The sequence below is a fragment of the Pinus tabuliformis genome, chromosome 1_2 (genome assembly GCF_031772625.1).
Source record: "Pinus tabuliformis cultivar Carrire ecotype Pingquan chromosome 1_2, CPIR1, whole genome shotgun sequence".
NCBI classification, from domain to species: Eukaryota; Viridiplantae; Streptophyta; class Pinopsida; order Pinales; family Pinaceae; genus Pinus; species Pinus tabuliformis.
Window position 1 is genome coordinate 94,600,545 of NC_142298.1, and position 15,281 is coordinate 94,615,825.

At 32.0% G+C, this 15,281-nt stretch overlaps 1 protein-coding gene across 1 annotated transcript; it reads right to left on the minus strand.

Annotated features, from left to right (window-relative positions):
* Positions 1 to 12,503: 12,503 nt before the first annotated feature.
* LOC149204627 (uncharacterized) lies at positions 12,504 to 13,784 on the minus strand. The gene has a single exon (XM_089397171.1). The coding sequence runs from the start codon at positions 13,782 to 13,784 to the stop codon at positions 12,504 to 12,506; it is 1,281 nt and encodes a 426-aa protein (XP_089253297.1).
* Between the last annotated feature and the right edge of the window lie 1,497 nt (positions 13,785 to 15,281).

The window sequence follows — 15,281 nt, forward strand, 5'->3', positions numbered from 1 at the left end:
CTCTTTTCGAGAGTATATCCGCGATGGGATTATGCTTATGCTCCTTGTAGATGTGACTGTAGGAGATATGTTGAAAGGTATGTTCGCTTCATCGAGTTTGCTAGCAAGGCAGGGTGGAATCAGGAGAGCCCTCTACTCAATCGTTGGAGCTTTTTGAATCCCCATAAAGTTATAGATCGTTAATGTTGAGCCATTTTGCAGTGAAGAGAACACTCCATAATGCTATGATTTTTGCCTAGTTGGGTGGTAGTCCTACCTCCTTCCCATAAAAAATGATAGTAAGGTGACTATGTGAGTGTCACAACCACATTGGCTATTAGAGAAAGCACCATCTAAAACACCAACCAAGAACTTTTGCTAAACATTCGGGCTTTTATCTTATTCAGTTTCTGATCAATTTTCTTGGGACCAATTTCTGAGAAATATGCCACAATTCCAACATTATAATCCTTACATCCACCCCTATATGTTCCAATATATTTTGATTCCTACATCGCCAAATGCCCAAGAAGATGTAAAAGGGTAATGTATAGAAATCCTTATGTGTCTCAAACCAATGTTTAAGACATGTCTCTAGTCAAACCTCATTCGAAACTGCCTCAATCTCTAAGATGTAAAGGACTGTGTTCTAGACTTCAGAAGCAATTGGGCACCTCAATAAAAAGTGAAGAACATCCTTCAAATTCTGCATACAGAGGGCACAAATGCTAAAGCCTCTTCAAGAAAAATTCTCCCAAATAAAGATTTTATTGTGCAAAGACAGCTATCCAAAACACATGAGTTTCTTTGGAAATATACAAGTAATGAAATACCAAACTAGTTACAATACAAGTTATTTAACATTAACCCAACACTATTAATATTGTATACTAATTAACATTGACGTAATTGTATTTTCCATATTAACATATGGATACTGAACCAACCAATGCATTCATCATGAAATTTGTAAACCTATTTGCAATGCAAACTATCTAACATTAATATAAAAATTATTAACATTTTAAATTCATTAAAATTAATAAAGAGCAAACTGAAGTTATAAATTAATAAAAAGCAAAAGATATCGATTGATTGTAAAAATATAGGGGCGAGTGACTCAATGACTTGTTGATAGATTGTGTACTGGCTTCGACTTCACTTTCAAAACCATTTGTAGAATATGAGTTCAAGAGGATGCATAAAGGATAAGTTTTGAGGAAGAATCATCTCGACTAGAGTAGAAGGCCCAAGCATCACCGCTCTAATCGAAAGGAAGGAGATAATGATTTAAATCTAAGGAAAAGTTATGAGGAAAGAAGGTCGCCAAAGAAGCGGTGAAGGTTTGTTGAAATCGAGTAAATTTTGAAGTCCCAGTGTGAATGCATGGGCATTAACGCAAATTTCTTAATCATTTTAGAGAGTGTTTTATGAAACCGGTTAAATTACAGGGAGCCCAAGACAGGGAAAAGCTAATTCGGAGTGGAGTGAAGCGACATGGAAATTTGAGTCCGTTGTGACCTCTGACCTCATAGTCGGACCGACCTCCAGGTTACCATAGTCGGGTGGCAACGTTAGCTAGTGTACACGGGTGTTATAGGAAGAGACAAGGCCGACCTCCGACAGCATAGTCGGGTCCGACTTCCAAATTGCCAGAGCGGGGCCACAACGACAAAGGAAAATAATGAAGACGCACACATAAATTCTTATCTAGGGACTATCTTTAAGAACGTGGTTGGTGTAAGCCTACACAAAGACCAATGGATCAAAAAAATTACTTACATCAGGCTTTTCTTCATGTCTTAACTTGTTCGTATTGCCAGTTTTTGTTTCTGTAATCAATCTTTTGTTGGAAATAGTAATTACTGAGGCATCAAGATCCGCAAGACCTAAGTTGAATGATGTATGAAGAGATGAGATGAGTTGAGTGAAGTGTAGATTTAGAGTGTGAATTAAGTAAATTAAATGTGAATAAGGTAAAGTTAAGTATATATCAATTAAAGTGAAATCAAATTTAAAATATTATTTGAAAAGCTGTAATTCTTGTTATTTTGCGTGTGAAATAGTGTATTTACTCACTTCTACCTCTACCTCTACCTCTACCTCTAATTGCTATCAGAGGTGAAGTAAAGCTAGAAAATATAAAAAGACAAAGAGATCCAGAGAGTCTGCAGCCGTACTGTGTAGAACCGCACTGTGTGTACTAAGTCACGACCAAGAAGTGGGAAGTATTTTCCACCGTCGCGGAGCCATAGTCTCGAGTGTTTTAGCCTATTACCAAAGTCTTCATCGTCATCAAGCAAACCGCTTAACATGCATTAGCCTCACAAAGTAAAAGCTTCAAAATGAAATCAAAGGTTTTCAAAAGTGAAGTCAAAGGTTTAAAAGAGTCACGTTGGGTTGATTTTCAGAGTTATATTAAGCTTTCTTTTTCAATACCTGACAACCCTTTGTTTTTAGTGGAAAGGAGTTTTGATTATTAAAGGGATGTGTAAAAGTTTTTCTTTTAAATATAATAAAATGGGTCTTAAAAATACTTTTTTAATAAACAATTAGGAACGTTTTTGCGTGGACATAGTGGTGTTTTGAAAGGATTTTTGTTATGCGGAAAGAATTGAAAAAGGTGCATGGTATAAAGAGGTGTTATTTGAGTTAGGTTTATGTTTGTTCGTTTGTTTTTTTGGTTTGGGAATTTTGTAAAGTTTTGTTTATATATAAATTTTTCTATTTTGTTAAGTATGAAAGTGTTTTTTGGGTGCAGATTGTGCCTTAAAAATTATGTTTTTTTTAGTGGGTGATATAGAAAATAACTTCATGTAATTAGGAAAGCATTTATAAGACAAGTGTGATTGAAGAATATTAAGAAAAGGAATTGAAAAGAACAAGAAAATATTGTTGCCATGTTTATAGAGGTTCAAGCTGCAGCAGAGGCACTAAGAAGTATCGCAAAAGAGAAAGAAGAAACCAAGGTTGATTGGTGTACCTTTGATCTTCTACCACCTCCTATGTTTACCGATAAATATTTTGACCATTAGGTTATCAAAATGCTAACTTTTCTTCGAGCTAAAGAGTGAATTGAGTACGAGTCTAGCAACCCATATGATGAAGTATGTGATGCTTTAGCATTGAATTTGATAAAACAGGAATTGGATAAGAAGTTTTTGTGCAAGGTAGAAAAAGCTACAACTTCCAAGGAAACATGGAAGATATTGGAATAAGAATTTGGTGCAAGGGGGAGTGACATGCAGCAACAATATGTGTCATGATTTGTTGAGTCAGCCGCATATATGAGAGTAAATGAGCAAGACTTTGACAGGAAAACAGAGCTTGAAGAACCCCACTCAAAAGTGGATGATGTTCGTCAAGACCATAAAATTGAAACCCATTATGAAGACATGCAAATGGATGCAACAAACATTGCAAAGCGAGAATTTAAAGCCTCTGTATGTGAAGCAGAACAAGAGCATATAAATGCTCAAGAACTCCACTGTAACTTGGATGGTGCAGATGATGGTGAATCCCACTATGACGAAACACATGTGCACGATGACTGTAAAGTGAGTTGTGAATTGGTGAATCCAGTTGCAGCTAATGGGTTTGAATTTGTTAATGAGCACAAGCATGCTCGGATATCCCACAATAGAGTGGATGAAAATTATGTTGATTTTAAATTTGATGAAGAACCATTAACAGGTGATGATTGGTTGCACATGGTGCAACATAAAGCTCTTATTGATATGATGTTATTTGGTGAGGGAATCCCACTTATGTTACATTTTCTAGGAGTTGCGTTTGCACTCCCACAGTATACTCATATCAGTTGTATCCTTCAGTCCCTTTGACCTATTTATGGTCATTCATTGGACATTAAAAAATTAACTTACCTTATCTTATTATGATCCCAATTGGCCAATTCCAACTTATGCATTTGATATCCATTCGATCATGGAATACATCCTACAGGTTTGTGCATTCCCTCAACTGCTATGCCCTTGCCTCCTATATAAGAGAAATGTTAGTGTGCACATTTCCCAGTGTCTCTACATTGGATTGCTTAAGATTTTTCTTCTTCAGAGTCTGATTCATTATGATTTATGTGGGTCAATACTAACTCTTGCTTTCTATGCCAATTTCATCATGGAATACATCCCACATTTTTGCCCTTCCCCTCAACCACTTTCCCATATCTTTGACCTTTTCCTCAACAACTCTTTTCTTGGGAAGGCAACATGTTTGTAGCAGCAAAGGTTGGTAAAAGGGAAGAAACTAAAAATTATGATGCAATGAAAAAAAAAAAAGGCAGAGAAGGAAGAGGTAGAGTAGGAAGCTCTCACTGAAGATCATAATGAATATTTTTTTACAGCTGATCTTGAGTGTGCAGAGTACAAGAAAAAAACAACAGTACCTGATGATGAAAGTGGAGAGAAGGACATGGAAGTTTCTGAAGAAGAAGAAGAAAGCATTAAAACCATTTTTCAACAACGGAATCAAGAAGAGATAAGATTCTTCTATCAAGAAATTTGGTTGAAAGAAACTCAGGAATACGAAGCATAAGAAGCAGAGAAAAAAACACAATTTGAAGATGAAGAGTTCTAAGAGAAATCCATGAGTGAAAGAATCCTTGAAGAGGAAGTTGTAGCAGACTGACTCAAATCAAATTCAATACAATTCAAAGAAACGTTGCAGCAACAACAAGTAAAGAAATATGGATCCTACAATAAGAACGCCCAATAGAGAATGAAGCAATTTCGAGGATATAGAACCTGGAAGAAACAAAAAATAAAATTCAAAATTGTAAAAGTTTTGAGTCATTGTAAGCCTAGCTGAGACATAGACCAGACCAGCATACATGTTTGAGTGATGATTGAGTCAATTTCTATTGTAAGCCTAACATACATAGTTGATTCATGTTGAGTCATGTGTGTTTGGAAATAATAAATATTTATTTTACTAATTGAAGTTAATTTTTTGCGAGTGACTATATATATATATATATATATTGGAACACACAAGCATAGATCTATCTTAATTACAAATCTAATTTTTTGCGAGTGACTATATATATATATATATATATATGGAACACACAAGCATAGATCTATCTTAATTACAAATCTAAAATGTTGTTAGAGGAATCAATTTTTTCAAAATGCAAACCTTTATTTTGAGTGCAAAACATAAGAAAATGTTTGTACCCAAAAGGACTTGATTCCTTTTGGATCTTGGTAGATCCAGAGTTAAAATGGATCTATGCATGTTTTGAGTGACACAAAAACAAATTATTTTAACTAAATTTTTTCCTTCCTTTTTTCACTTGTTTTATTAATATTTAGATAGTTGACATTGAAATATTTAATTTATGATTAGTCTTCTACATATTAAAATATTAATACATACCCCACATATTTGAAAGTCCATATATTCATAGTTATATGTTTATCTATATGTCTAACGATATATGTATGTATGTATGTATATAATTATTTTTTTATTAATATTTTTTAAAATGTAACACATTAACTTCATATTAAACATTGAATAAATTACATATCTTCCTCGTCCCATGAATTAAAAAGAACCTATTCATGGAACACATTCTCTTTACTTTTTTTATAATTCTATGTGGAGAAATATCTCACATATTTGAAGTCATAATTTAAGGATATGGTTGCAATATTCACGAGTGACTTTTAGATATTTGTACAATAATTTTTTAGTCTTAAGCTTTGAAGGAAAACTATTCAAAAATAAAAACCTTGAGAATAACTGATACTTAGATAAATAACATATTTATCATCAGTGACTTCCCACAATAGTTTAAGAAAGTATTTGCATAAAAAATAGATAAGAATAAAATGCAAGTATATAAATAACATATTTACGATGAGTTACTTCCCACAATAATTTAAGAAATTCTTTCCATAAAAAATAGAATGAAAATAAATATACATATGAGGAGTTACTTCTGACCATTATTAATTTTTTACTTATCACTTGTGTAGCAGTAAAACTATAATTGTGTAGGTTACTACCTACCATCTCAATTTATTCCTTCCTTCCAAAGCAAGGCTATAAGATTTGATTTTCCTATTGGCCACCATTAATTTAACATCGACAAATCTAATTTATATTTTTTTATGCAATTAGTGACATGAACTAAGCTACTGTGCAACACTATTTTAACATGGACATTAAAATACCTTATTTACGACTAACATTAAAGTATTTTTTTGTTATTAATATATTTTTGTTTTAAATATTACGTGTCAAATGGTCATGCAATGAATTATACACCCTGTAATATCAATAATATTACTTTTGCATTCCAATCTTTCACTCCATATTAAATAGTGAAGAGGTTACATATTATAACTCTCTAATACTAAAAATTAAATTAAATATTTTTTATTTTCAAATACTTAATATTTATATAAAGTTGATGTAAAATTAAAGTACAAATTAAATATTTTATTTATTTTTATTACTATTTTTTAATTTGTTAATGTAAATACTATTTTATTATTTCTAAATATACTCTTACATGAAAATATCTCCCTCATAGTAAGCTATAGAATGCCTCTAAAAAACAATAAATACCATAAAAATTATAATAATAATTAAATAAAAATATTTACAATACTAGAGAATAATATAAATTAAAAATACTAAAAAGTAATATTTGTTATTACCAAATAGAATTTTAATTTGAACCTTTCCATACAACAATCAAATACATATATATCAAAAATACATTAAAAACATATCTTAAAGTTATTCTTCATGCATTTTTCTTTGTATATTTGTCAAACATCATGCATTTTGCTTTGTATATTTGTGAAACATGAAATCACGGTTGCCTTTATTAGCTAGTTGTGAGCCTTAATTAGTTTTTCATTTTCTTCTATGTAATTTTGAAGTTTTACTCTCAAGCTCTTCATAGTATTTTTATGTAATTTTGAAGTTTTACTCTCAAGCTCTTCATAGTATTTTTAATATTTAGAAGTTTCTTATATTTATTGGATTTTATTCTTAAATTTCTAACTTGTAAGTTTTTACTCATAACATTTTTTTAAAAACCATAAGAATTTTGTGAATTTTAAATTGAGTCTTTTTTATTACATCGATAAATCATAAGGATCTTTATAAGCCATTAGAATTTAATCTTCAATTTTTTTCTCACGAAATATTTTTCCAATCATTGTAAATTTTTTCAATTTAAATAATTTTTTCTTAGGAAAATATTTTTCCAATCATTGTAAATTTTCTCAATTTAAATAATGGAGCTAATTGTCAAATAAACTTTATAAGTTCATTACATGTTATAAATTCTCCAATGTTGTCATAGATTTGAATATCTAAATTGAAATGCAAGAATTGTGCACAAAAACAATTCTAATAATTCAAAACAACAAAAAATCATCATAATAGTAATTCCAATAGATCTTATATACTCTACCTGTGATACTCAAATGAAATAAAATAATGATTTCGTTCCCCATTGCCATTGTTAAAAGAATGAAAAACTATTGTGAAGATTTGCTAATTCTCAAGGAAACTACGGAGTCAAGGGAGTCATAACAACATTTCCACCCTACATTGTTGTTAGTAAATTGTTTATTAAATTGGCATAGTTTTGCACTAAACCTCACTAGTTTTCTACATGCTATTGCTAACTCAAACCTTGTGGATTTGAGGCAACTTCCTTTGATTTTTTATGCCATGATAATCGTGGGTTGTCTTTTTACTAGTGGTATAAAGATCCCTTTTGATAACTCCACATTTTTCGTGGACTAAATCTGCATATATTATTTGTCCATCTTATATAGTTAAAAAACTTTAAGAAAAAACACACATATAGGTTGAATGTCAAATTTCAATGATCATTACACAGAAACCCCAAATATTATTCAATGGTCTTAGGCTTTAAGATGATTCTTCATGGCATGTGTTTATTACCTTATGGAGTAATATTATTCAATGGTCTTAGGATTTAAGATGATTCTTCATGGCATGTGTTTATTACCTTATGGAGTAAATGGAACCCACTTTCCTTAGCTCCTCGACCACCTTCTTTTACACTTGGATAAGAAACCCCTACTATTTTTATCTAGGTTTTCCACATGCTTTTTGTGAGATGAATGTTAATTATCAACGGTGAAATGGGCACCACCCCTCTTAATCCTCTTCCAAATGCCAAGAGAATTCATGGAAAAGTTTTACCCCCAATCCAATAAATTGCAAATGGTTGAATATGAACAAGAGACTTCAATCTCTCACTATTGGAGAAATTCCTAGTTGTCTACAACCTCTAAGAGAGCTAAGTCACTACTTCCTCCAAACTGTGTTTAATGTTCTTGACTATGAATTTATTCTTTACAACATAATTTTAGTTATTTGCAAAAAACACTGTGTATCACATTAAGAGATGAGGTCACTAAATTTCTATATATCTTCTTTGAAATTAAACTCCCTTCATTGTCTCTATTAATTCATTTTTAAAGTAAAGAGTTATTTACCAGTTAGCAATGTCTCGTCATCATAAAATTCACGGAATTAAAAAGTTATGAGTAAAGTCTCTCATAAAATTTTAAAATTAAGCATACCTAATTCCCCTATGTCTATTATATAGCTCTCTATAGAGTTTAAATACTCTCAAATAAACACACAATGATAAATATTTTCATTCTCTTTGAATAAACTACACATGCTTATCCATCATCAGACTTGAGCACCAATACATAAGAAATATGCTAACATACTTGCCTTTGCATAAACTAAATATACTTGTCCATCATCAAACTTGAGTACCAATTTATGGCAAATGTTCTAACATTCTTATGTGTAAGATGAGTAACCACTAAATTTAACATCACAACTCCATTTTTAGAAACCAAATCATCATAATGCCAAAAAAAAGACTCTCATGGATACCCAAAATTAATAAATGCATCCATAGTTGTTATAACACAAATGCACCAAAATCACATAAAATTCCACATATGTCCGGCAAATAAAATTCCCCAGCAAATATCTAATGATAATCATGTGATGAGAAATATATATATATAATTCCATATTCATAAATAGAACAAAGTAATTTTCCACCTGTGTGACTCTTTCAAATCTGGTTATGAGATTACTGAGGCAAAAGAATCAAGCTATAAAGTTGTTGCTGATTTTTCTCTCTCAACCGTGCCCATCCGTTTTCACAATCCACGCAATCTAATTCCACAGATCTCTTCTAGCGATCAAAGAGTCATAACGCTTTATCCAGCCATCGTACAACATAATGAAAATAGCCCCCTCTTAATTATATTTTTATAAATTTTAATAAAACGTAATGTTTTAGAAATGAATTAAATAGAGAAATGTGTATATCAATATAATGTGTCTTTGCATAAGTTGTACGCATTCAAAGAAATCGTGGAGGGTAAGTCAAGAAGTAACAGGGATAAACGACCGCTTGGGAAGTGAGTGGGTGGCTGCAGAGGTCATTACAGAGACTTTTAAATGCTAATGATATTACTGCTTACGAACTTCCAGACATGATAATGCAATCCTTTCAAAATCAATTAATAAATACGACGAGTTGCTTGACGCACAAACTGATGGCTTTATTATCGTTGCATGGTTGACCAAAAATTAAAATACCAATACCTAGGGTCGAGATTATAAAATAAATATATTTTATTTTTTTAAATTTTCAAATTTTATTTACGAATTTTTGATGGGTGCATAAGGCTTAAGTTTTATTTATTCCTGCTGCTGGTTAGGGTATAATGTATTCAAAAATACTTTGAACCTTCAATTAAATTTATATTTATGTTGACCAAAAATCTGTGAATAATATAAAGTGGAAATTAGAATTTATAGATAATTTATTTTTTATAATTATTAAATTAAATTTATTTAATTTTTGCTTGGTGTAAAAGAGACTCTTATTTAGTAATGATTACTTTAAATTCTTCATTAAAGAATGACAACTCATTTGCACCATGTAGAAAATGATAAGTGACATGACATTTTATTGTAAATAATTTTTATAACTATTTACAAATAAATAAATAAGTGATATGACATTTTATTACAAATAATTTTTATAACTCTTTACAAATAAATAAATATATGTTTAAGTAGCTACCTATTTAAATATGCATAAGTTTTATATACATTAGACTTTATTGCTTCTTACTATGAACTTAATCTTGAGTACAAATAATTTTTTTTTATATAAGATATAAAATTGAATCTGCAATGTGTGAAATCATATCATCAATTACGAAGTAGTTAATTTTCATTGCCGTCGGTTATTGCGAATCAGGTTCCGAGCATCGAGATGGATTTCAGCTGCAAGTTGTCTTTCGAGGTAATCAATTTGTTGATTAGATGCAGCTCTAGTATAACTTCTGCACAACCAATCCAAACAATCTTCAATAGTTGCACATCCTTAGTAGCAAATGAAGCAAATCATTGAAATCCACAAGCTACGAAATTAGCATGAAAAAAGAGTTTGAAAGCTACCCGATTAAATAGTTGTGCCTCCTTAGCAGCAAATGAAGCAAATCAATGAAATCCGCTAGCTACGAAATTAGCACGAAAAAAGAGTTCGAAACCTACAGTATCATAAAGATTTCAGGCTTTAATGAAATGATTCTCCTAAACAAATTTGGTACAAAGAGTTTGAAATCTAATGATGCAGTGTCCTTAGAAGATTTCCAACTTTAATGAAGTGATTCTCCCAATGTATTTCAGAGCATTGGAGGGAACAATTATTAACTTAATCGTATGAACACGTTAATGTTCTGTCCAAACACATAGAATGCCAATTAATTGAGGTAGATTATTCATAAATTCTCTTCTTTTCTCTTTATTTCCTCTGGATCAATGTTTATGGTTCCTCCCATTCAGATATACATATTTTTGGCTGAGAGAAAACCATGCTCAGAAGGAATTGGTGAACATTCCATTCCAAGCTGCAATAATCCAGTAAGCGTTAATTTTATTTAGCAGCGGGCGAAAAAATCCAGTAAGCATTCATTTTATTTAACAGAAAAAAAAGATGCATGGCCTCTTCCATTGTGGGTTATTTATGAAGTCTTTTTGGTTTTATATCCCATCCCTCTTTGGCTATGTATTTGAACAGAAAAGTTGAAAGCGACGCTGAGTTTTCTGCAATGTGAGCGAGCAAGAATTTGGTAAACACTCATTTTATTTAACAGAAAATTCAAAAGTGACTCAAAGTCTTTTGCATTGTGGGTTCATTTATGAAGCTTCTTTTGTTTTATATTGTAGCTCTATAAAATATGTGACATATCAAAGACAGAAACAAAGAAACATGGTCACAGATTATAAAAAACTTGAAGTAGCAAAAAATATTTTAGGTGTTTACCATGAGAGAGTTTTTAGTTGAGTAGCACATAAAAGAGAGGATTATGATCTATTTAGCATCAAAGAGATTTTTTTTAATAGAAAATAAGAATAAAGTTTAGTGATTCGTTTACCATCACATAGCTTTTGGCTAGCTAGCACATAAGAAAATAGGATAGTGATCCATAACCTTTGACATGCTCGAAACAACAATTGACAGTACACATTCTTTGACTCGATTTGATTTATTAAACTCTTAGTCATAAATTTGAGGAAATGAGTTTTCTTTTCTAATATCAAGTCCCTTAATTTTATGGATATCCAATTTTTTTACAACAAGAAACAACCGTGGAGTCATTCTTTGACTCGATTTGATTTATTAAACTCTTAGTCATAAATTTGAGGAAATGAGTTTTCTTTTCTAATATCAAGTCCCTTAATTTTATGGATATCCAATTTTTTTACAACAAGAAACAACCCTCGATGACTCAACACAAATTTAAACTTTCACGAAAAAGAAGGGTGTAGTAAACCTAATATGAAATACATTCATTCTACGTCTCTATTGCAATATTGGAGCAAGTGAGTTTTTTTAATGAAAAAAAATCATAAATGAGCTGCAATGGTGGTACCGTGGGCACTATATGGCAGGTAGTTATTGCAAAATTATTATTTTTACATTTTTAAGATGATATGCAGCTTTAGCTCACTCCTTGGGGCAATATTTAATTTGAAAATTTCTGGTATTTATGATATCAACAGGTTTTAAGGCCAATGTTTGATTTTGATCTAGGCATTTAGTGAGGACCTAGAGAGACAAGATTTTTTTAGTATCCCCAACTTTTACATAATGGTGGTGTCCAATATTCCAGAATATGCAGAATATCTCAAGTCAATTCTCGCCATACTGGTCAGTAATTTTCCCACATTAAAACAAATTTGTTTTGCATATATTTTTACACTGCGAAATATAAGTGCACTAAATTACTTGGCACATAAAGTACATACTAGTGGCGCACAGAAATACCAAATCAAAACCAGTTTCGAAAATTTAGTCACCAAAAAGTAAAAACACAAACAAACGCATATAATTTTTTTTAATAAAACAACTCACTTGCATTGAAAAGAAATTATGATGATATGTCGTTAGAAGCACGTTATGGCACTAGTTTTCTTGATTGATTCTTCTTAATTTCCTTATTATATCGTGACTTTCTAAGTAACACCAAAACCACACAAAGTACTAAAGCTGCCACCCCTCCAAGAGTTGCCCCCATAATCTCAATTAAAATGATTTTCTTTTTATTAGTTCTAGGATCCTCCTTGGACACATCAGCGGCCTCCGCAGCCTGGCAATAGTAAGAATCCTGCTGAGGTTGCACATTGGTCACTAAACAATTTCCTGCGAACTTAACAGTCCTCTGACTGGACTTGGGCATTAGACACGAAGGTAACTCTCCTGTCAAATAATTTGCAGAAATATCCGCAAACCCAAGATTGTTCCCGCAAGATAGATTGGGAGGAAGTGTTCCCCCTAAGGAATTGCTTGACAAATTCAAATGCTTGATGGCAGGCAAGGAAAATAAAATGGGTGGAGTTAACCCACTTAGAGCATTGAATGAGACATCGAGATCCTGTAATTGATTCAATGTTTTAAGATAACTTGGAATGCAACCGTTGAACCTATTTTTGATTAAGGACACCCGAACCAACCCCTTTCCAAGAATTGGGAAGTTGGGTCCAAGCTTGTTTCCTTCTAAAATTAGTACTTGGAGATTTGGCATGACGCTCAGATCCGGCAAATCACCAGAGAGATCGTTACCCAATAGAACTAGGACTCTAAGTTCCTGCATGCTACTGAGTGAAGGAGGCAAATGCCCACTTAGCCTATAGTCCTTCAAGCTCAAGAATTCTAGGTCTGGAAAAGCACTGAACAAGTCTGGAACGTTTCCATTCAACATGTTATCATCTAGAATGAATCTCTGAAGTTTTCTCAAATGAGAGAGCTCGTATGGGATGCTTCCATATATTAAATTTGAGTTTATATTTAGCATCTCCAAAGATGATAAGAGGTCCAGCTTGCTTTCAAGAGGACCAAATATGACCAGGGAGAGTAAGGACAGAGTTCTGAGACTATATAGCTTGGTGAGTGTGATGAAAAAAGAATCTATTGAAAAGGATGGTGATAAGGTTTGGTATGAAGCAGAAAATGCAGCATTAGCAGGAGGAGAAGATGTTTTGCCAACAATATGCAGCTCGGTTAGAGTGTTTTCATGGAAGACAACTGTAAGAGATGGAGAAGGAGGAAGCCCACAAAAGTCTGTTGTATTTCTCACACCATCCAATGCCATAGGAAACTCCAAAAGCTTTTGAATTTTCAGTAGAGTTTGAATATCAGATGACTGTAATTGTTGGGAGTATGAAATGAGGAGCACCATCGACACAAGCCATGTTGAATACAAAAGTGAACTCCTAATAGCCTTTGGCATTGGCATTGAAAATACGTTGTTAAGCTTACAATACTCTAAAAACCAAACCCGATAATAGAAAAAAGTAGTTCTTGATTCTGGAAATGCCCATCTAATCAGAAATCCATGAATCTCGGGCATCCCATTTTCACATTCCCAAAGGAAACAGGGGCTATTTATATACAAAATTGATGACCGTTGCATGTAAATTGAAACTACACTGTCGTTTTCCAGTTATGCACTGAAAGCATCCAGACTGCATATTAAATCACCCCATTAAGAAGTCTCAGGGGAAACAATATTTTCTCTAATGTAACATGTAGGACTCATTTGGAGGTACAACTTCCATTAAAATCGATTGCAAGACTACTTCATCCTCGTGACCTCTAAAATGCAAAGAACGGTCTACCCCAGTTCACACGACCCTAGCCATGGGAGTTTCCCACAGTTGTTGATTGTTTACATTCCTGGCGAAAGAAATTTCCATGAGTTTGGGGGTGGTTTAGGACAGACGTTGAAAAGATAAAATTACTTCAAATTTGAATGATGTGAGATGTGTCTTTGCCATGTATCAATAGCACCTGCTTTGCATGGCCACCAAATATATAGTTTACTTTCCGCAAGGCATGATGATGACAGTTACATCTGTCATGATGTTTTGCAAAAATGGAATCACAGTGGCATTGGAGTAGAATTTCAAAATCACGTAGGTGGTGGATAAGCCTAGTTCCCTCAGTAAAAAAATTCAAACAGGTTAACGCGACTCCACAATCAAATTATAACAATATATGTAGCCCCATCTAAAATCACAATTACTTGAGAAAATTTTCGAGTTTTTTTTAATTGGTCGTTGTTTGCAGCATTTGTGTATTGTATTCCTGAATTTGATAGCTAAAACCTAACGAATTTCAAGAATCCCTGTTCAAAAACTAACCTGAATAATGGATGAATCGTATGTAAGAAAATGTGTTTCTTAAAATTCGACTAGTAGGTTATGACCCTTGGGAGTCTCGAGAGCACGACTTAATCCCATAGAAATCTACGCAAATTATTTCTTTCAATCATGAAATCTTTTGGGAAAAAATGGACAATTAGCCAATGGAAAATATTATCCCTTAATTTATTTTTTTCTCTTTGTTTCTGTAATTAGATATGCTCTAAATATAAGTATGAATTATATATTTTTATAAATTAAAAATAAATAATTTGGTTTTATATTTTCAAATAATAAATTTACATATCATTAATAATATATATATATATATTTAATATGTAGAGTAAATTTAGTATCTAAAATAAAATGTTTATAGTTGGAAAATTAATTAGTTTAATTTATTACAAGTCAAACAAAAAATAAACCATATAAATAAATTTAGTGGTTTTCATAATTATAGTATAAAGGTATATATCTATTGTATTTAATATTGATTCACCTCCTTAAATAGAAGGTTAGATTTCAAATTTTTA

Bases quoted from the DNA above. Each gene is read 5' to 3' on its own strand.
- LOC149204627 (XM_089397171.1), bottom strand. From the start codon at position 13,784: ATGGTGCTCCTCATTTCATACTCCCAACAATTACAGTCATCTGATATT.